Raw genomic sequence first — 13,907 nt, forward strand, 5'->3', positions numbered from 1 at the left:
ATGGACTGAAGTAGTGTGGATCGCAGCTGCGGAGGCTTCTCAGGTATGGAACCCTGGTTTCACTCTCTCAGTGTTAACAGAGAGTTAGGGTTCCTCGCATCACAGCCTCAGGTTAAATAATAAGGTAACGGAAAAGGTTCAACTACGCAAACTAGGGTTGAGGAGTGGTGGTAAATGATAAATGGCCAATGCAGGAGTCCACAGATATCCACAACTGAAGAAAGTATAAACCCCCCCCTAGCAGCTTAAGCCTATGCAGGCAATACTTTAACAGTCCAGATGACAAGAGGGTGCAACTGCACTCAGAGATCAAATGCTGATGAAATCACTTACAGTGGATGCTGCTCTTTGATGTTTAAAAGTTTTTGTTTCCTCCCGAATACGCTGGTACGCTGAGCACTGGACCTAACCTTTTGTTTTAGAGTGTCTCCTTGCTCTAGCAGAGTGCTATGCAGTCACCCTTCGGTGTGCTAGTAAACTGTATGTGTCTCCACAAAAACACAGACACAGAAAATCAAGCGACTCCCCTCCCCCTGGTCCCCTCTCCTGCCTCCTCTCTTCTGCAAGCTAGTAGATGAACAGTTGCTGGAGTCTGCACTGTCCTTTGTGATTTTGCACTGGACAAGAAGTTCAGGGAAGCTGAGCTGAGAGATTTGGAAGCAGCTGTTCAGAACCATGATGATTGTAAGTGCTTGGACAAAAAAGTAAAGCAATGCTTTGCTCGGCAATGTATATTTGTTTGACCTGGATTCATTATTGAAAAAAAGTTTGAGAGTTTAATGCTACATTATGTATTGGGTTTGTCATGTTCACTGTAAGGTCATAATGCCAGTAAGCAGTTTTGAGGCCTCTGGCCCTTTTCTATGTTAAAATGTAACTTTATCTGGACCTTAATAGACTCAGTTGACATGTTACTTTGTCTAATTAATAAATTCCCACATGTGCAAGGACTTGGTAAAGATTTTCTGATTTGTATTTGTATACTCCAGTGTATTTGATCTTAAAATGGCCATACACTGTGCCAATTTCAGCAGGTTCTTGACGTAATGGCTGAAATTTGCTCAGTCGGTGGCCATGTTGGCAGCCGTCCATCCAGCATCCTTTGATCAGACAACTGGAGGAGCTGGTTGAAAAATGTTCATGAGAACAGTGTGCGGCAGACAATCAGTTGCCATCACTGCATGGGTATTCTGACAGTGGCACTTTTGCTGCTGTCAGAATACAATAGCCCAGTGGGAGATTCTAAGTTTGAACACAAAAATATAACAGTGTATGCCCAGTTTTAGTCACATGCATGAAATAGCAATAATAATTAAACTAAAGATAACGATTTCCAATGACATGTCCAAGTTCTGCTACCTGCTTTACAACTTCTGCAAAATGTGCTGCACAATGGTTGTCCTTTACCCATACAAGTCTATGAGTTGGCCTACCCAATGTATACAATGCACAGATATCTTATCTCAACAGTTGTTAAGCAGGAAAACTGAATTGTTTTAATGAAGTATAGATCTCCATATAGGGGCTAGATTACAAATCTCTACTTTTTATAAAACAACAGAAATATGCAATAGAGCAAGCTGCACAAATACCAAAAGTCACACTACAGTGAACACTAAGGGGGTTATTTACAAAGCTGCCGAAGACAGCCGAGTGAATAACCCAGCCGAAGTGAAGTGAGCCGAACAACGTTGACTTCAGCCGTACATTTGCTGAAATCAGCCGTACATCGGCTGCACCTCGGTCAGCCGAACATGCTCTGCTCTCCGCCCAGCTGTCTTTTGCGGGGCTTCGGGTGTCACTTCGGCTCAGTCGAGCTGAAGCATATGCCTTCGGCTCGGCTGAGCCACTCGGCCGAGCCGCTAGGCCGCCTTTGGCTGCTGTACGGGCTATAGTGAATAGCTTGAACAGGAGCCCTTCAGGTCGACTGCACCGAAGGGCTCCAGCGGCCCAAGAGAGCTGAAGGAACAGCCAAAGCTACAACATAAAAACTTCATCCATGGTGGGCATAGCTGAGAAGCTAAGCTCTTTCACTTCGGATCCATGCCACCGATCAGATGTTTTATATTTTATCATAAATAGATGTGACATTGAAAAAGTAAGCAGTCATAGAGAAGTGGAGTGAGACAATGATGGTCGCTTTATGGTTAGGACAGATAAGGTATAGACAGAAGATAAATACAAACAAGAAGAAGCCTGGGTAAAACAGAAAAAATGTGATATGTAAAATTTAAAAGGAATACAAAAATCAGAGAAAGAAGGTTTATAAATGGAAGAGCAATTCAAGTAAATTAAGAAAGCAATTGCAGAGCCAGCAGGCCAAATGTTGCAATTTAAAAGAAAGGCAGGAAGAAAGAACTGGGGTGATGAACAATGTCAGATGTTAATGGAGGATTGAAATGAAAAGAGAATGAAAATGTTGAATAATCATACAAGTGGATAGAAATATAGAAGTGTAAAAAGCTAAAATGTGCTCAAAAGAAAAAAAAAAAAAAAAAAGACATAACAGCAGGTTAGAAAATAAAAGAATTAGTAGAAACATGAGAGCAAAGGGATGTAAGAAAGTATTATAATAGGGTAAGTGAGAAAAAAAAGATGTTTTAACAACGCCACCAATGACAAACCTAGTTGGACATGAAGGCCAAATTAAAGGAGTGCAGAAGGAATTTTGTCAAGTATTGCCAAATGTAAACAGCACTAAAGTGTGAGAACACGAAATGATAAAAAATAAACTTAAAAGACAGGAGTATTAGGGGGAAAGGAAGAGGAAGAAAAGTCCATAGAGTATACTGTTCACTAGAAATGGTGGTAAATAGAGAAGAGAGATGGTGGAACATGAGAAAAAGAAACAATCCCAAAGAAATGGAAAAGGGTGATTATACATACAAAAAGGAATAATAGAAAATTAACAAATTACAGGGCTTAATGGATATTATTTATGTTTTACAAAAATACTAAATAAAAAGAGTAACAGGTTTATTCACTAAACTGTGAAGAGTTTGGAGAAGGCAGGAGAAGGGAACAATCTAGGACAACATAGCTGAACTGGAAAGTGAGCTGAATTGGAGAACTTTTCCAAATCACCTATTTTGGCCTGGATTGTTCACTTCTCCTGTCTTCTCCAAACTCTTCACCCTTTTGTGAATAACCCTGTAATTAATTATATACTTTAAAGTGAATAAGAAGTCCACTACAGTGAAGCCCTCAGTGTCCACCATGGGTTTATTCTATTTATACAGTATTTAAAATAATGCTGTATTCTGCCTGATGAAAAATCCTAATTTGATATGAAAAAAATAAGGCAAAATATAGGCATAAATAAGTTATGTTAATCAAATGCTTTTGGTTTTTAATGGAGTGAAGCAGGGTTAGATGTCCATTGGGTCTACTGCTGCCCATAACTAATCGAATACCACACTAGGTTTGCAGCACACTGCTGTGAGTGCTATTATAATGTACTACCTCTAAGTCAGCGGTTCTCAACCTGTGGGTCGCGACTCAAAAGTGGGTCGCAACTCACAGTTGAGGGGGTCGCAGTATCCACTTCTGCTGCGCTAGGTGAGAGGCTCCTCAGCCTCCTCCTAGTGCAGCAGTGTCAGTCAGCGGGAGGACAGCAGAGGCTGTGAATATAAAAGTGCCGCTATACACACTCCCTGAACGTTTCAGCGACATCTAGTGGCCGGGGAGTGTGTACAGCAGGGCTTTTCTATTCACAGCCGCTGCTGCCTTCCTGCCTCCCATACAATGTAAACTCTGCAGGAGGTGGGCATCTAAGCAGTGCTGGGGCTGAGAAGGCTGCATGGAGACAGAGCAGGCAAGCAGGTAGCAGGGGCTTGTATTCTTGTGAGTGTGCTTCTATTTTTACTCCCAGCACCTTACTTATTCTGGAGTCTAGCGACTTACTAATTCTGGAGTCCAGTGCTCCATTGGGGGTCACCACAACTTGGCAAATGTTACCAAGGGGTCCCGGCCCTGGAAACGTTGAGAACCACTGCTCTAAGTCGATTATCTCTGATAGTATATGGATAATGCACAGAGAGGGGCAGTAGGCAGTTCAGCTCACATAATAGCCTTAGCATTGATCATGGGACCCGAGGCAGGAGAAATCTTTATGGTGGAATTAAAAATATCAGTAAAGACCCATTGGGTGATCAGACCCTGCCTCACTGCATTCAAATTCTTTTTAAGGGTATTTTGTGTAGAATTTTACTTTACCTTAGTATTGCCTATAATTATGAGCTGCTAGTACACTCTTTTAAGGGAAGCATGTGCTAAGAGAAATGTGCATACTGCCATTTTTTACTTTATTCTAAAAGTACTACTTGCCAGGCTTCAATATTATCACTGACTCTGAAAAATGCTGCACATGAAGTAGAAACTTCTGACATGTACTGTTAATGTGTTTTGGTATAGTGTCCTAAAAAGTACTGAACCCATTGTTCAGAATGACAGCCAAGCAAATAATGTTTTCAGAATGAGAAGTCACAATAGAAGCTTGTATATTTCTCTCAGAAATATATACAGTATATATACACCCCGTAAAATATGAAGCCATTAATATGTCATCATCCACAAATCCTTTTTTGCAAAGATGTGTAATTATAGGGCATACACTTTGACTCTACTGCCACCATTTACTCAGATATTAAAGGTTAAGTGCTAATTTTTTCTCACAATTTATTTGTGGAACATTAATTTTCAGCAAATGTGTCTGCACAGTGCTCATTATTTCACAGGATGGTGGCAGATGTTATTAAGCTGAATCCAGTTCTGTATATATTTTTGCTTTTTCAATACACTTTTCATTATGTTGTCTTTATTTTTCATTTACAATTCTAGCATCTCTGTTCATATTATACTGGGCTAGAAATTAGAATCATCAACCGTTTACAACAGGCTAATATGGCAGGAATATCAGTAAATATACACTTTAAAATTTCAGGAAGCAGACAGGCAGGTTAGGCTTGAAAGATCCAAACAGAAATGAAAGAACCAGCATGTGTCAGATGCTCCAAGGAAAGTGCCAGGAAATAATAACTTGTTCCTGGTTTTGAACATTGACCAATTTTCAATTAAAAAATATTAATTATTATAATTTTCTTCGATTGTACTTAAAGTTTAAAAGCAAATATGTCAGCCATTTTAAACTGTAACTTCTGCCTATATGCAATTACCACAAAATTTCCAGATAATTAGTGCACTTTGCACAAAATAAGCATAAACCATCATTATATATCCCATTTCAATGTTTTTGTGCCATCTTACAGTTTACTGGTAGCCAGCGGAAGATCCTGCAGGATTTCTTCATACTGATCTTCCTGGAAAACGGGGGAAAAGGAAGGGTCTTTTTTCTTCTCTTCTGACATATCTTCAGCCTTGAATAACATGTCTTGTATACATTCTGTTGCAGCAATATCTAAAGATATATGTGCAATTAGTTTGAATCAAATATGCAAAAGATTAATGAGTAACACATTTGTACTTAAAAGAAAGAAGACTGCATTTAACAGTTCACAGGAGTGGCATTTGCAAAGCTCTGGGCTTTCCTTGGGTCAGAGAATGCTGTTAATAAATTATTTAAAGAAAACTAGTTACTAGGGATGAGCTCAGATCTGGACCAAACCCAGACCAAACCTGAGCTCCTTCAAACATGGAAGGAGCTCCTCTGAACACGGGGGATTCCCGGCCTGCAACTGCATGTAAGCAAAGGGAGGGGATGCAGTGATGTCATTGTCCTTATATGGCCACATGGCTATATTTGGCCAATGCCATATAGGGTCAATGGGGTCAGCACAAGCATCCTGCCCTTTGTTTATGTGCAGCTGCAGGGTGGGGAATGCCACAGCCCACTGCTGATTGTGGAGTGGCTCATGTATGTTTGGAGGGTTCGGCCTGAACCTGAGCTCTTCTACACTGTTAATATAATACATGACTTTTTAATATTTCTTGTATTTTGTCCCTGTCAGAGCAAAAGTACCAGGCTGAATTTTAGACAATAAAGCTCACACATAGAGCATACCCTGTCTCCTGCCTGAGCTCAGCACTGATAACAAACAGTCAAGAGATACCACATGATAAAGGTGCTGTCCATATTACATGAAAGAAAACTAAAAGCTTGGATAGTTGACAGTGTTATTGTCAGGCCAGCACCATAGGACTTCATCATATTTGTTGCCGTTACTATTTTCTTCTTTGAGCTCCACCTAGTGGCTAATCAATACTGCTTCAAATCCATCTACAGACTGTCTTGGCCCGCGTAAGGCTTCCCATCAACCATTATTCTTAGGGGGAGAAAACAGGTACATCCTGGGAAGCGAGACTCCATTTTCAGCACTCTGAAGGACAAACACATGGAACAACCCAGCCACTATCAATGAACACATGATAATGGCGGATAATCTATGTTCCCCTCAGACACCATCAGCAGCTGTTTCTCTCCACCCTGTTCTCTCAATAAAGATTCAAGATTTGTAATTTTGAAAATGATGGCAGCAACACTTCTCAAAAAAGTTGGGACTGGGCCATGTTTACTATGGTTTAGCATCCCCTCTTCTTTTAACAATACTCTGTAAATGTCTGGGAGACGTGTTGCTGCGGTTTTGGGAAAGGAATGTTGTCCCATTCTTGACTGATACAGGATAATAACAAGCCGGAAGGTTACTTTCCCTTTAGTCCAGAGAATGAGGCGTCCATGGTTGCTAAAAAGATTGTTGAATTTTGATTTGTCTGACCACAGAGCAGTTTTCCACTTTGCGACAGACCGTTTTAAACGAGCTTTGGCCCAGAGAAGACGGTGGCATTTCTGGATCATGTTCAGATATGGCTTATTCTTTGCATGATAGAGCTTTATCTTGTATTTTTGGATGGCACGACGAGCTGTTTTCCCAGACAGTGCTTTTTGGAAGTATGTCCATCACAGAATCATGACGATTTTTAATGCAGTGTCGTCTGAGGACCCGAAGATCACAGGAATCCAATATTGTGTTTCAGCCTTGTCCGTTAAGCACACAGATTTCTCCAGATTCTTGGAATTTTATGTTTTATGTTGAGGAGCATTATTTTGAAAATGTTCAACAATTTTAAGACGCAGCTTTTCACTGATTGGTGAACCTCTGCCCATCTTTATTTCTGAGACACTCTGACTCTCTAAGATGCTCTTTTTATACCCAATCATGTTACTGAACTGTTGCCAATTAACCTAAGTAGTTGCAAAATGTTCTCCCACCTCTTCCTTGTTAGTTACACTTACTTTGCCAGGTTTTTGTTGCCCTGTCCAAGCTTTTTTGAGACATGTTGCTGTCATCAATTTCAAAATTACCTTATTTTTTTTTAAATGGTACATTTTCTCAGTTTACACAAAGAGTCCCAACTTTTTTGTAATTGGGGTTGTACATTAGATTACCCCTGATGCAGCACAATCCAGTCTGGCAAAATGAGACACTGTTTAACCCTGTCCGTTTACACACTACTGCCCAAAGGCTTGCATTGGGCATCCAATCAGGTCCGCCTGTCAGTTTTTCGCTCCGTATTGCTTTGATCAGGAGGGGATCCATGCATGGATCCTCTTCTGATCAGCCCATGTGAAAGGGGCCCTAGAGATGCATTGTTGTCCATTTTTCATCTGCTAACAGAGGGTTGGAAACCTGGCAACCTAAACTCTCGTGTGAAGGGGGCCTTACAGCCTAGAGTGACATTTCTCTTCCCATGAAAGTCAAAATCAGAAGGGGCATTAGTGATATGAATAACTCTCTTGGCCTTAAGGGATAAAGTAACAAATTGCCATGCACTGTAACTCTCCTATTAATGGTAAGGCATTAAAAGTGTGTTTACTGGGCAAAGGAACATCAGACAAAAACTTTTGGAATGTTTGGAGTTTAAGTGATACCCTTCATTGGTTAACTCAAGGTATTAAAAAAAAATTTTGGAACTTGTATGGTCCTTTCTTCAGGGATTTTACATTACTTGTAAGGAATGTAAAAGGTCCCAAACGGTTGCCTTTTTATTTAAATTAGCCAATAGATATCACTTAAACACCAAACTTTCTGCATTATTCGATGGCTAACATTTTAAAAATCTCTATTACCACTAAACTTTTGGGAAACAGATTCCCATGTACCTCAGAATTTGGAATAATGCAATGATGCATGCATGGTCAGCTTTAATCCTGGAATGCTACAGGAAAATGGGGTCATTGCCACGGCAGCCAGAAATGGCACAGTAATGTTCTGTTTTTTTCTGGTCAATATGCTTACATACTTTAACAAAGTTAAAATTAATTCTATAGCTGTGCACATCACATTACCATAATGATCTGTGTGCATGAACTAATAACAACTGTTAATCCATGTATGTGGAATGCATGTCTAGTTTGTAACTTTATAGGAAATTAACATTTGCATCAGAAGATTCTAAGGCATCACCAGCCACAATAAGCCTGCTAAGCTTTATTAAAGTAAAAGGGAAAAAAAAGTGCTATCTAGGGGTTGTAGAGTTCCAACATAGAGACAGAATTAACACGATAAAAATAGGGTGATAATCACAAACAGTAAACATGGAAAGCACAGGAAAGCTTGGGGAATGAAATGTGGGTATTGCATTTCTATACACACTTCCCATAATATAAGTTATTAAAAAACACATCCCTCTAATAATTGAGGTACAGATCAAAGATGACTGACATACCTGAAGGCTTATCCCCACTGCAGTTGATAATATTTGGGTTTGCTTGATGGACCAAAAGAGTTTTTACAAGGTTTGTCTGTTAAAATAGAAATGTATGTACATGTAATGTAAAACAACACTAGCAGGGTAATAAATCACAAACTTTAGAAGAGATGACCAACACACCACTCTCCCTATGTCTTCAAACTACTCAAGTCTCCAGCTCTACCATGTTCTATTAACATGCATAATGTGAAACAAGAGATTGTTTATTTAAAAACACATTTTTTTTTAATTTTTAAAGCTGTGTGATTGTCTCAGTAACATCTAAAATCTGTGTTTACACGTCCCCATGCAAAGATTTACCCACACCTAGTGTTACAGTGACAACGGTGTAGATTTCCTGTCTGGCAAAGCCCCAGATAGCAGTAAAAACTAGACAGGGGTTCCAATCTTTCTCTACTATCCAAAACTAATGATACAAGTTCTTGCTGGACATACACTAAATAACATAAGACTACATGATCAGTAGTCCAATGTGCTTGATTTGCCCTGTGTAGATAGCTCCAGTGATGATTTTATCTCAGCTAGAAAATCCATTGCAGGTAATTGATTCTTCTATTAACTGGTTAGCCTGGGCTGTCTGCACAGTTTTAGACGTGGGAGAAGCCACAGATTTGGTTTGTTGATCCAACTGATTTCCGCCTGGTAGGTGGTGACCTTATGTCTATAAATGGATGTTGTCTAGTCATTTTATGCATGGCTATTCTGCAGTGCTGGTACAATATTTTTACAGGAATTTGTGAAAATTAACATGGAGCTACCATGACACTGTTAAGACATAATACTATATGGGCATTAACAATGAGATCAAATTAAATGTAGTAACATATGATTCTGAAACAGAACATTTTAAACTGCAGTAACTAGATGTATGATCCTACAATATTTATTAGTTGTAAACGAATACTTTTGTGATCTGTAAAATTTAACATGGTGTTAATTAATAACAGAATTGCACTAATGTGCAAAATACTGAGGCTCATATCATCCAAAATGGCAGCTGAATATGCTAATCCATATTCTGTTAAAAAAGCCTATGCTCTCACAACTGCAATTTACACTTTTATTATTGGATATGCTGCATAACTAACACATAAAACAGTTTTCAGCATGCACTTTCAAAAGTTTAAGATGAGCTCCTTGGTATGTGTAATAAACTCTGCATACAATCAATGCATTTTGAACCATATTACTGAATAACAACTGGCAACTGACATATAATTGACCAATACAGACATCATTATTAGTTCCATGAAATACCACAGCTGAGTGAAGATCTGTGGGGTGATTTCAACATATTACCTGCCCATATTTTGCAGCCAAATGAAGAGGAGTCCAGTACTGGTTATCCTGAGCATCTGGATCAGCATTGTGCTCTAATAGCTGGCAAGCAACATCCTTATATCCACCAGCGCAGGCTATGTGAAGCTGTTGAAACATACATGGTTGTTATAAGAAATGTATTTAGTATAGCTGTATAACAAACATTTACATCACTAAAATAATCTCTTTGCAAAAAGCCTTAACAGAATAACACAGATGTTGGTCTACCTCATGCAGCCCCCAGTTGCCCCCACAGAAGTTCCCATTTGTTGAATTCACACCAGATGCATTAGGGCTGCTCTGGCCACTTTTTCCAGCACAGCCCCAATGCTAGACAAGGCAATTTGCCTTCTTACAAATGGGCTCAGTTCACACCACCATGTTGCAGTTGTCTGTGCTGAAAAAAAGTACTGCATGCGGGCCACGACTGCATCACACAACACTGTGCCCATTGAACTTAATTAAATGTCACTCATTAAATTTCAATACAGTTCTAACCAAAAAAATATATAAACAGTGTGATGCACCAGGATCAGCGCATCAGCTCTGTGCCTGGGAACACACACCAGCAGCTGTGTGTTGTATCGCATCTGCTGGTATGAATGCAGCCTAAATGGTGGACTGCAATATGGACATGGACTGAGGGACCATTCTTGTGACTGCTATTCACACCTTGAAGAACATTTTAATTCAGTACCCTTGCTTTACAAGATATATTCTAAGAGCTATGAGAAGCTGGGCCCCATCATGTTATCATACACCAGCAGGGTTTTCTTTATTGGCTTGAAATCCCAATTATCTGATGTAATACACACTTTACCTTATGTGTGTGTCTTCCTAAGCCTTCAGTGTAACTGGTACATTAGACCAATTACTTCAATCTATTTGTGTAAGCACTTAAAACTCACAGTTGAATTCAATATATGGACACTGCTGTTGACAAAGATGACACTACTGTGAAATGCAGACTCTAGTAATTTAACAGATATTACATGTGACAGGCATTTTTATCCCATTGTCATAAATAGAGCTTTTTATTTTATCCACAGTCTGCTTCTACAGGGAAAGAACAGATGCTTATGTGCGGCATTGTAGTTAGTTAAAATACCAATAACAGCTGTCTTGGCTCTCCAATGAAAAGCAGCACTCTAGGTAGAAATATTCTGCACAGAGTGAGTAGTGGATAAAGCAAGCATGACACCAGTTACAGCTTAGCTAACCCCATGCAGGACTCTCCTCTTTCCGACAATTTCATTAGAGTCTAACACTGTGTGGGAGTTAAATGATTACACAAACTACTATTTAATACGTGACAGTGTCTAACAAAAAAAAAGCTGTTTGATGGATATTAAGCTTCAGAAAGAAATCTTTAGCAATGCGGAATTTATAGAAAATCTTACAAGAGTCACGCCATCATCATTTTTCTCATTAACGCTTCCCCCAGCAGCCAGCAGCTGCTTCACATCAGATAACATCACTGCTGCTCTCTGGGTCCTTATCTTTCGCAATGAGGTCAGATCAACACCTACAGAGGAGAACAAGTGCATATGATTCCAGGAGAATTGAGAAATAAATCCAATCAAATCAATAGCCCAGGCTTTAATGAAACTAAACTGAGTCATAAATAAAAGATGACAGTTAGCCTTTATGAAACAACATCAAGCCATTAGAGATTCCCTCATACGCACATTTATCCAACATACGTACATTTATGCACGTAATTAGGTTACCAATGTACATTAGACAACTGTTGCCTAACCATGCCAGTATCAACAACTGGGGATATCTATTTGATTCTACAGCTCTCGGCAAATACATCCACCGATGTACTTTTAGCTTTACTTTTTTTTGGCAAAACCTATTGGAATTTTTGGGTTTGATAACTTATTGTAACACTTAAATAAGAGTGACGCTGGTGGGGTTTTCCATTCTCATAAAATGTTTACTGTATATATCTATTAGTAGGGTGAGATGTCCTTTAGAGGTCTGATCGTTTTTGGACTGTTGTAGGATTCTGAGCATTGCATAACTCTCTAAATTATCAGTGAAAACAGAAGACTTCAGAACGTGAGATCATGCTGAGCTTTTATTACAGATGAAAAAAATCTAAACTGTAGCTAAATGACATTTAGTTTGCAAAAACATTGTGTACCAAACAATAGCCGTTCACCCCCTAAAATACTGATTTTGTAATTTTTTCACGCCTGACTGCATCCCTCCAATCTCAGATTCACAGACCGACTTGCTAAGTGTGACAATGGTAAACCATGCCTGTGCAAGGGGTGTCAGCATAGCTGCTTGTAGTCACCACCAGGAGCTCATGTGACAGGGTGACAGCACAGGAGCACAACTGAAAGACAGCTTTCATCCAATAACATGAAGTCTACAACTGCCAGTGCTTTGCATTAATTACCTTAGAACCCTATATCCCCCTTGTTCCTTAGAGCAGCTGTGTAAATCATCACAAATGATTAAAAAAAGTTATAAATAAACAGCGCTTTCCCACCCTATGTAACATGACGTAAAAGCAAATATCACCAGTTAAACAAAACACTACAACTGACATGATGCAATACAAAAATTCTAAAACATGTCATGTGTGATATCAACAAAATGTGATACTATTGTGATACTATGTGATGTCTATTAATAATTCATATCCATGTGCCTTTCATCTTTCATCCTTGCAGAAATCCACTGCAATCTTTGTGCCAACATCCTTGTACTCCAAGCTCACTCGCCAGATCATTTTGACATCTTATTGTATAAGGAGGTGGGGATGAATATTACAAATGCATACTAGGGCTTTGCTTCTTTAGGTCAGAGATTCCAGCAATGAGTATAGCGAGCAGCACAGTTGTGAAATCACCAAATCTAACTCCAGATCCCCTGAGACTAGCAGTACCTTCGATTTTTCACTGCAGATATACACTGAGTGGCCAGATTATTATGACCCCCCCCATCAGTACCTAGTTGGGCCATGAGATGACTTCGTTGGGCGAGGAATCTGACACTGCACTGTTGCCCTTCTGTTGTCTTGTACCAGTCTTGCCACTCTCCGTTCTGCCCTAACATTGACTAGTCGCTGACGGCCACAATTCGCACGTTCAGACCCAGATTTTCAGCTGACAGTCCAGTCTTTAAACACTTTAACAACAGCTGCTCTTGAACATTTAATGAATTCTGCTGTTTTGCTGATACTCGCTCCATGGCTCCGAGCGCCAACAATCATCCCACGTTCAAAGGCTGTTAAATCACGTTGTTTACCCGTTTCTCTTTAGAAAAAAATCACTTTTACTGTCGTGGTAAAAAACCTGCTTCCCTATTTATAATGGTCTGGCCCTCTAGCAACTTCAGCGCAAAGTTATAGCTAATTATAGCTAATTTGCCTACAAACGTCAGGTGGTCATAATAAACTGGCCACTCAGTGTATACCTATGACTCTCACATACCAGGATCTGCCTTGCCATTTTTCAGAAGGAATTCAAGGCAAAAAGCTAATTTTTCAGGGTACTGCTTAGGCATATCAACACTAGGGGGGTTATTCACAAAGCTGCCGAAGGCAGCCGAGTGAATAACCAAGCCGTAGTGAAGTGAGCCGAGCAACGTTTGGCTATTCACTATGGCTCAGTACGGCTGATTTCAAGCTTGACAGTTGGCATGCCTTAAAATTTACTTTTGGGAGATATTAAATTGGTGGGTAAACTTCCTTTTTAATTGTTAACATAGTGGTAGATGTTGTCTATCTGTACACTTGTTCATCAATACTGTCAAATTGCTATAGCCTGCAAAGAAAATGATTAGAAATGTGACAAAGAATTGCCTTAACTCTCCTTGTAATGGAAAGTGATGTGACCGAT

General features: G+C 39.6%; 1 protein-coding gene across 1 annotated transcript in view; it reads right to left on the reverse strand.

The window, feature by feature from the left end:
- The window catches only part of MYO16 (myosin XVI), a 214,031-nt gene that overhangs the window by 146,633 nt on the left and 53,491 nt on the right, over positions 1-13,907 (reverse strand). The window contains exons 6-9 of the mRNA XM_018563152.1: positions 11,448-11,572; positions 10,027-10,152; positions 8,683-8,758; positions 5,266-5,416 (exon numbers count right to left, since the gene is read on the reverse strand). Coding sequence (XP_018418654.1) covers positions 5,266-5,416; positions 8,683-8,758; positions 10,027-10,152; positions 11,448-11,572 — 478 coding nt within the window. The remainder of the gene's footprint in view (positions 1-5,265; positions 5,417-8,682; positions 8,759-10,026; positions 10,153-11,447; positions 11,573-13,907) is intronic.

Source organism: Nanorana parkeri, unplaced genomic scaffold, assembly GCF_000935625.1.
Source record: "Nanorana parkeri isolate BGI_ZX_2015 unplaced genomic scaffold, ASM93562v1 scaffold636, whole genome shotgun sequence".
In the NCBI taxonomy this organism is placed as follows: domain Eukaryota; kingdom Metazoa; phylum Chordata; class Amphibia; order Anura; family Dicroglossidae; genus Nanorana; species Nanorana parkeri.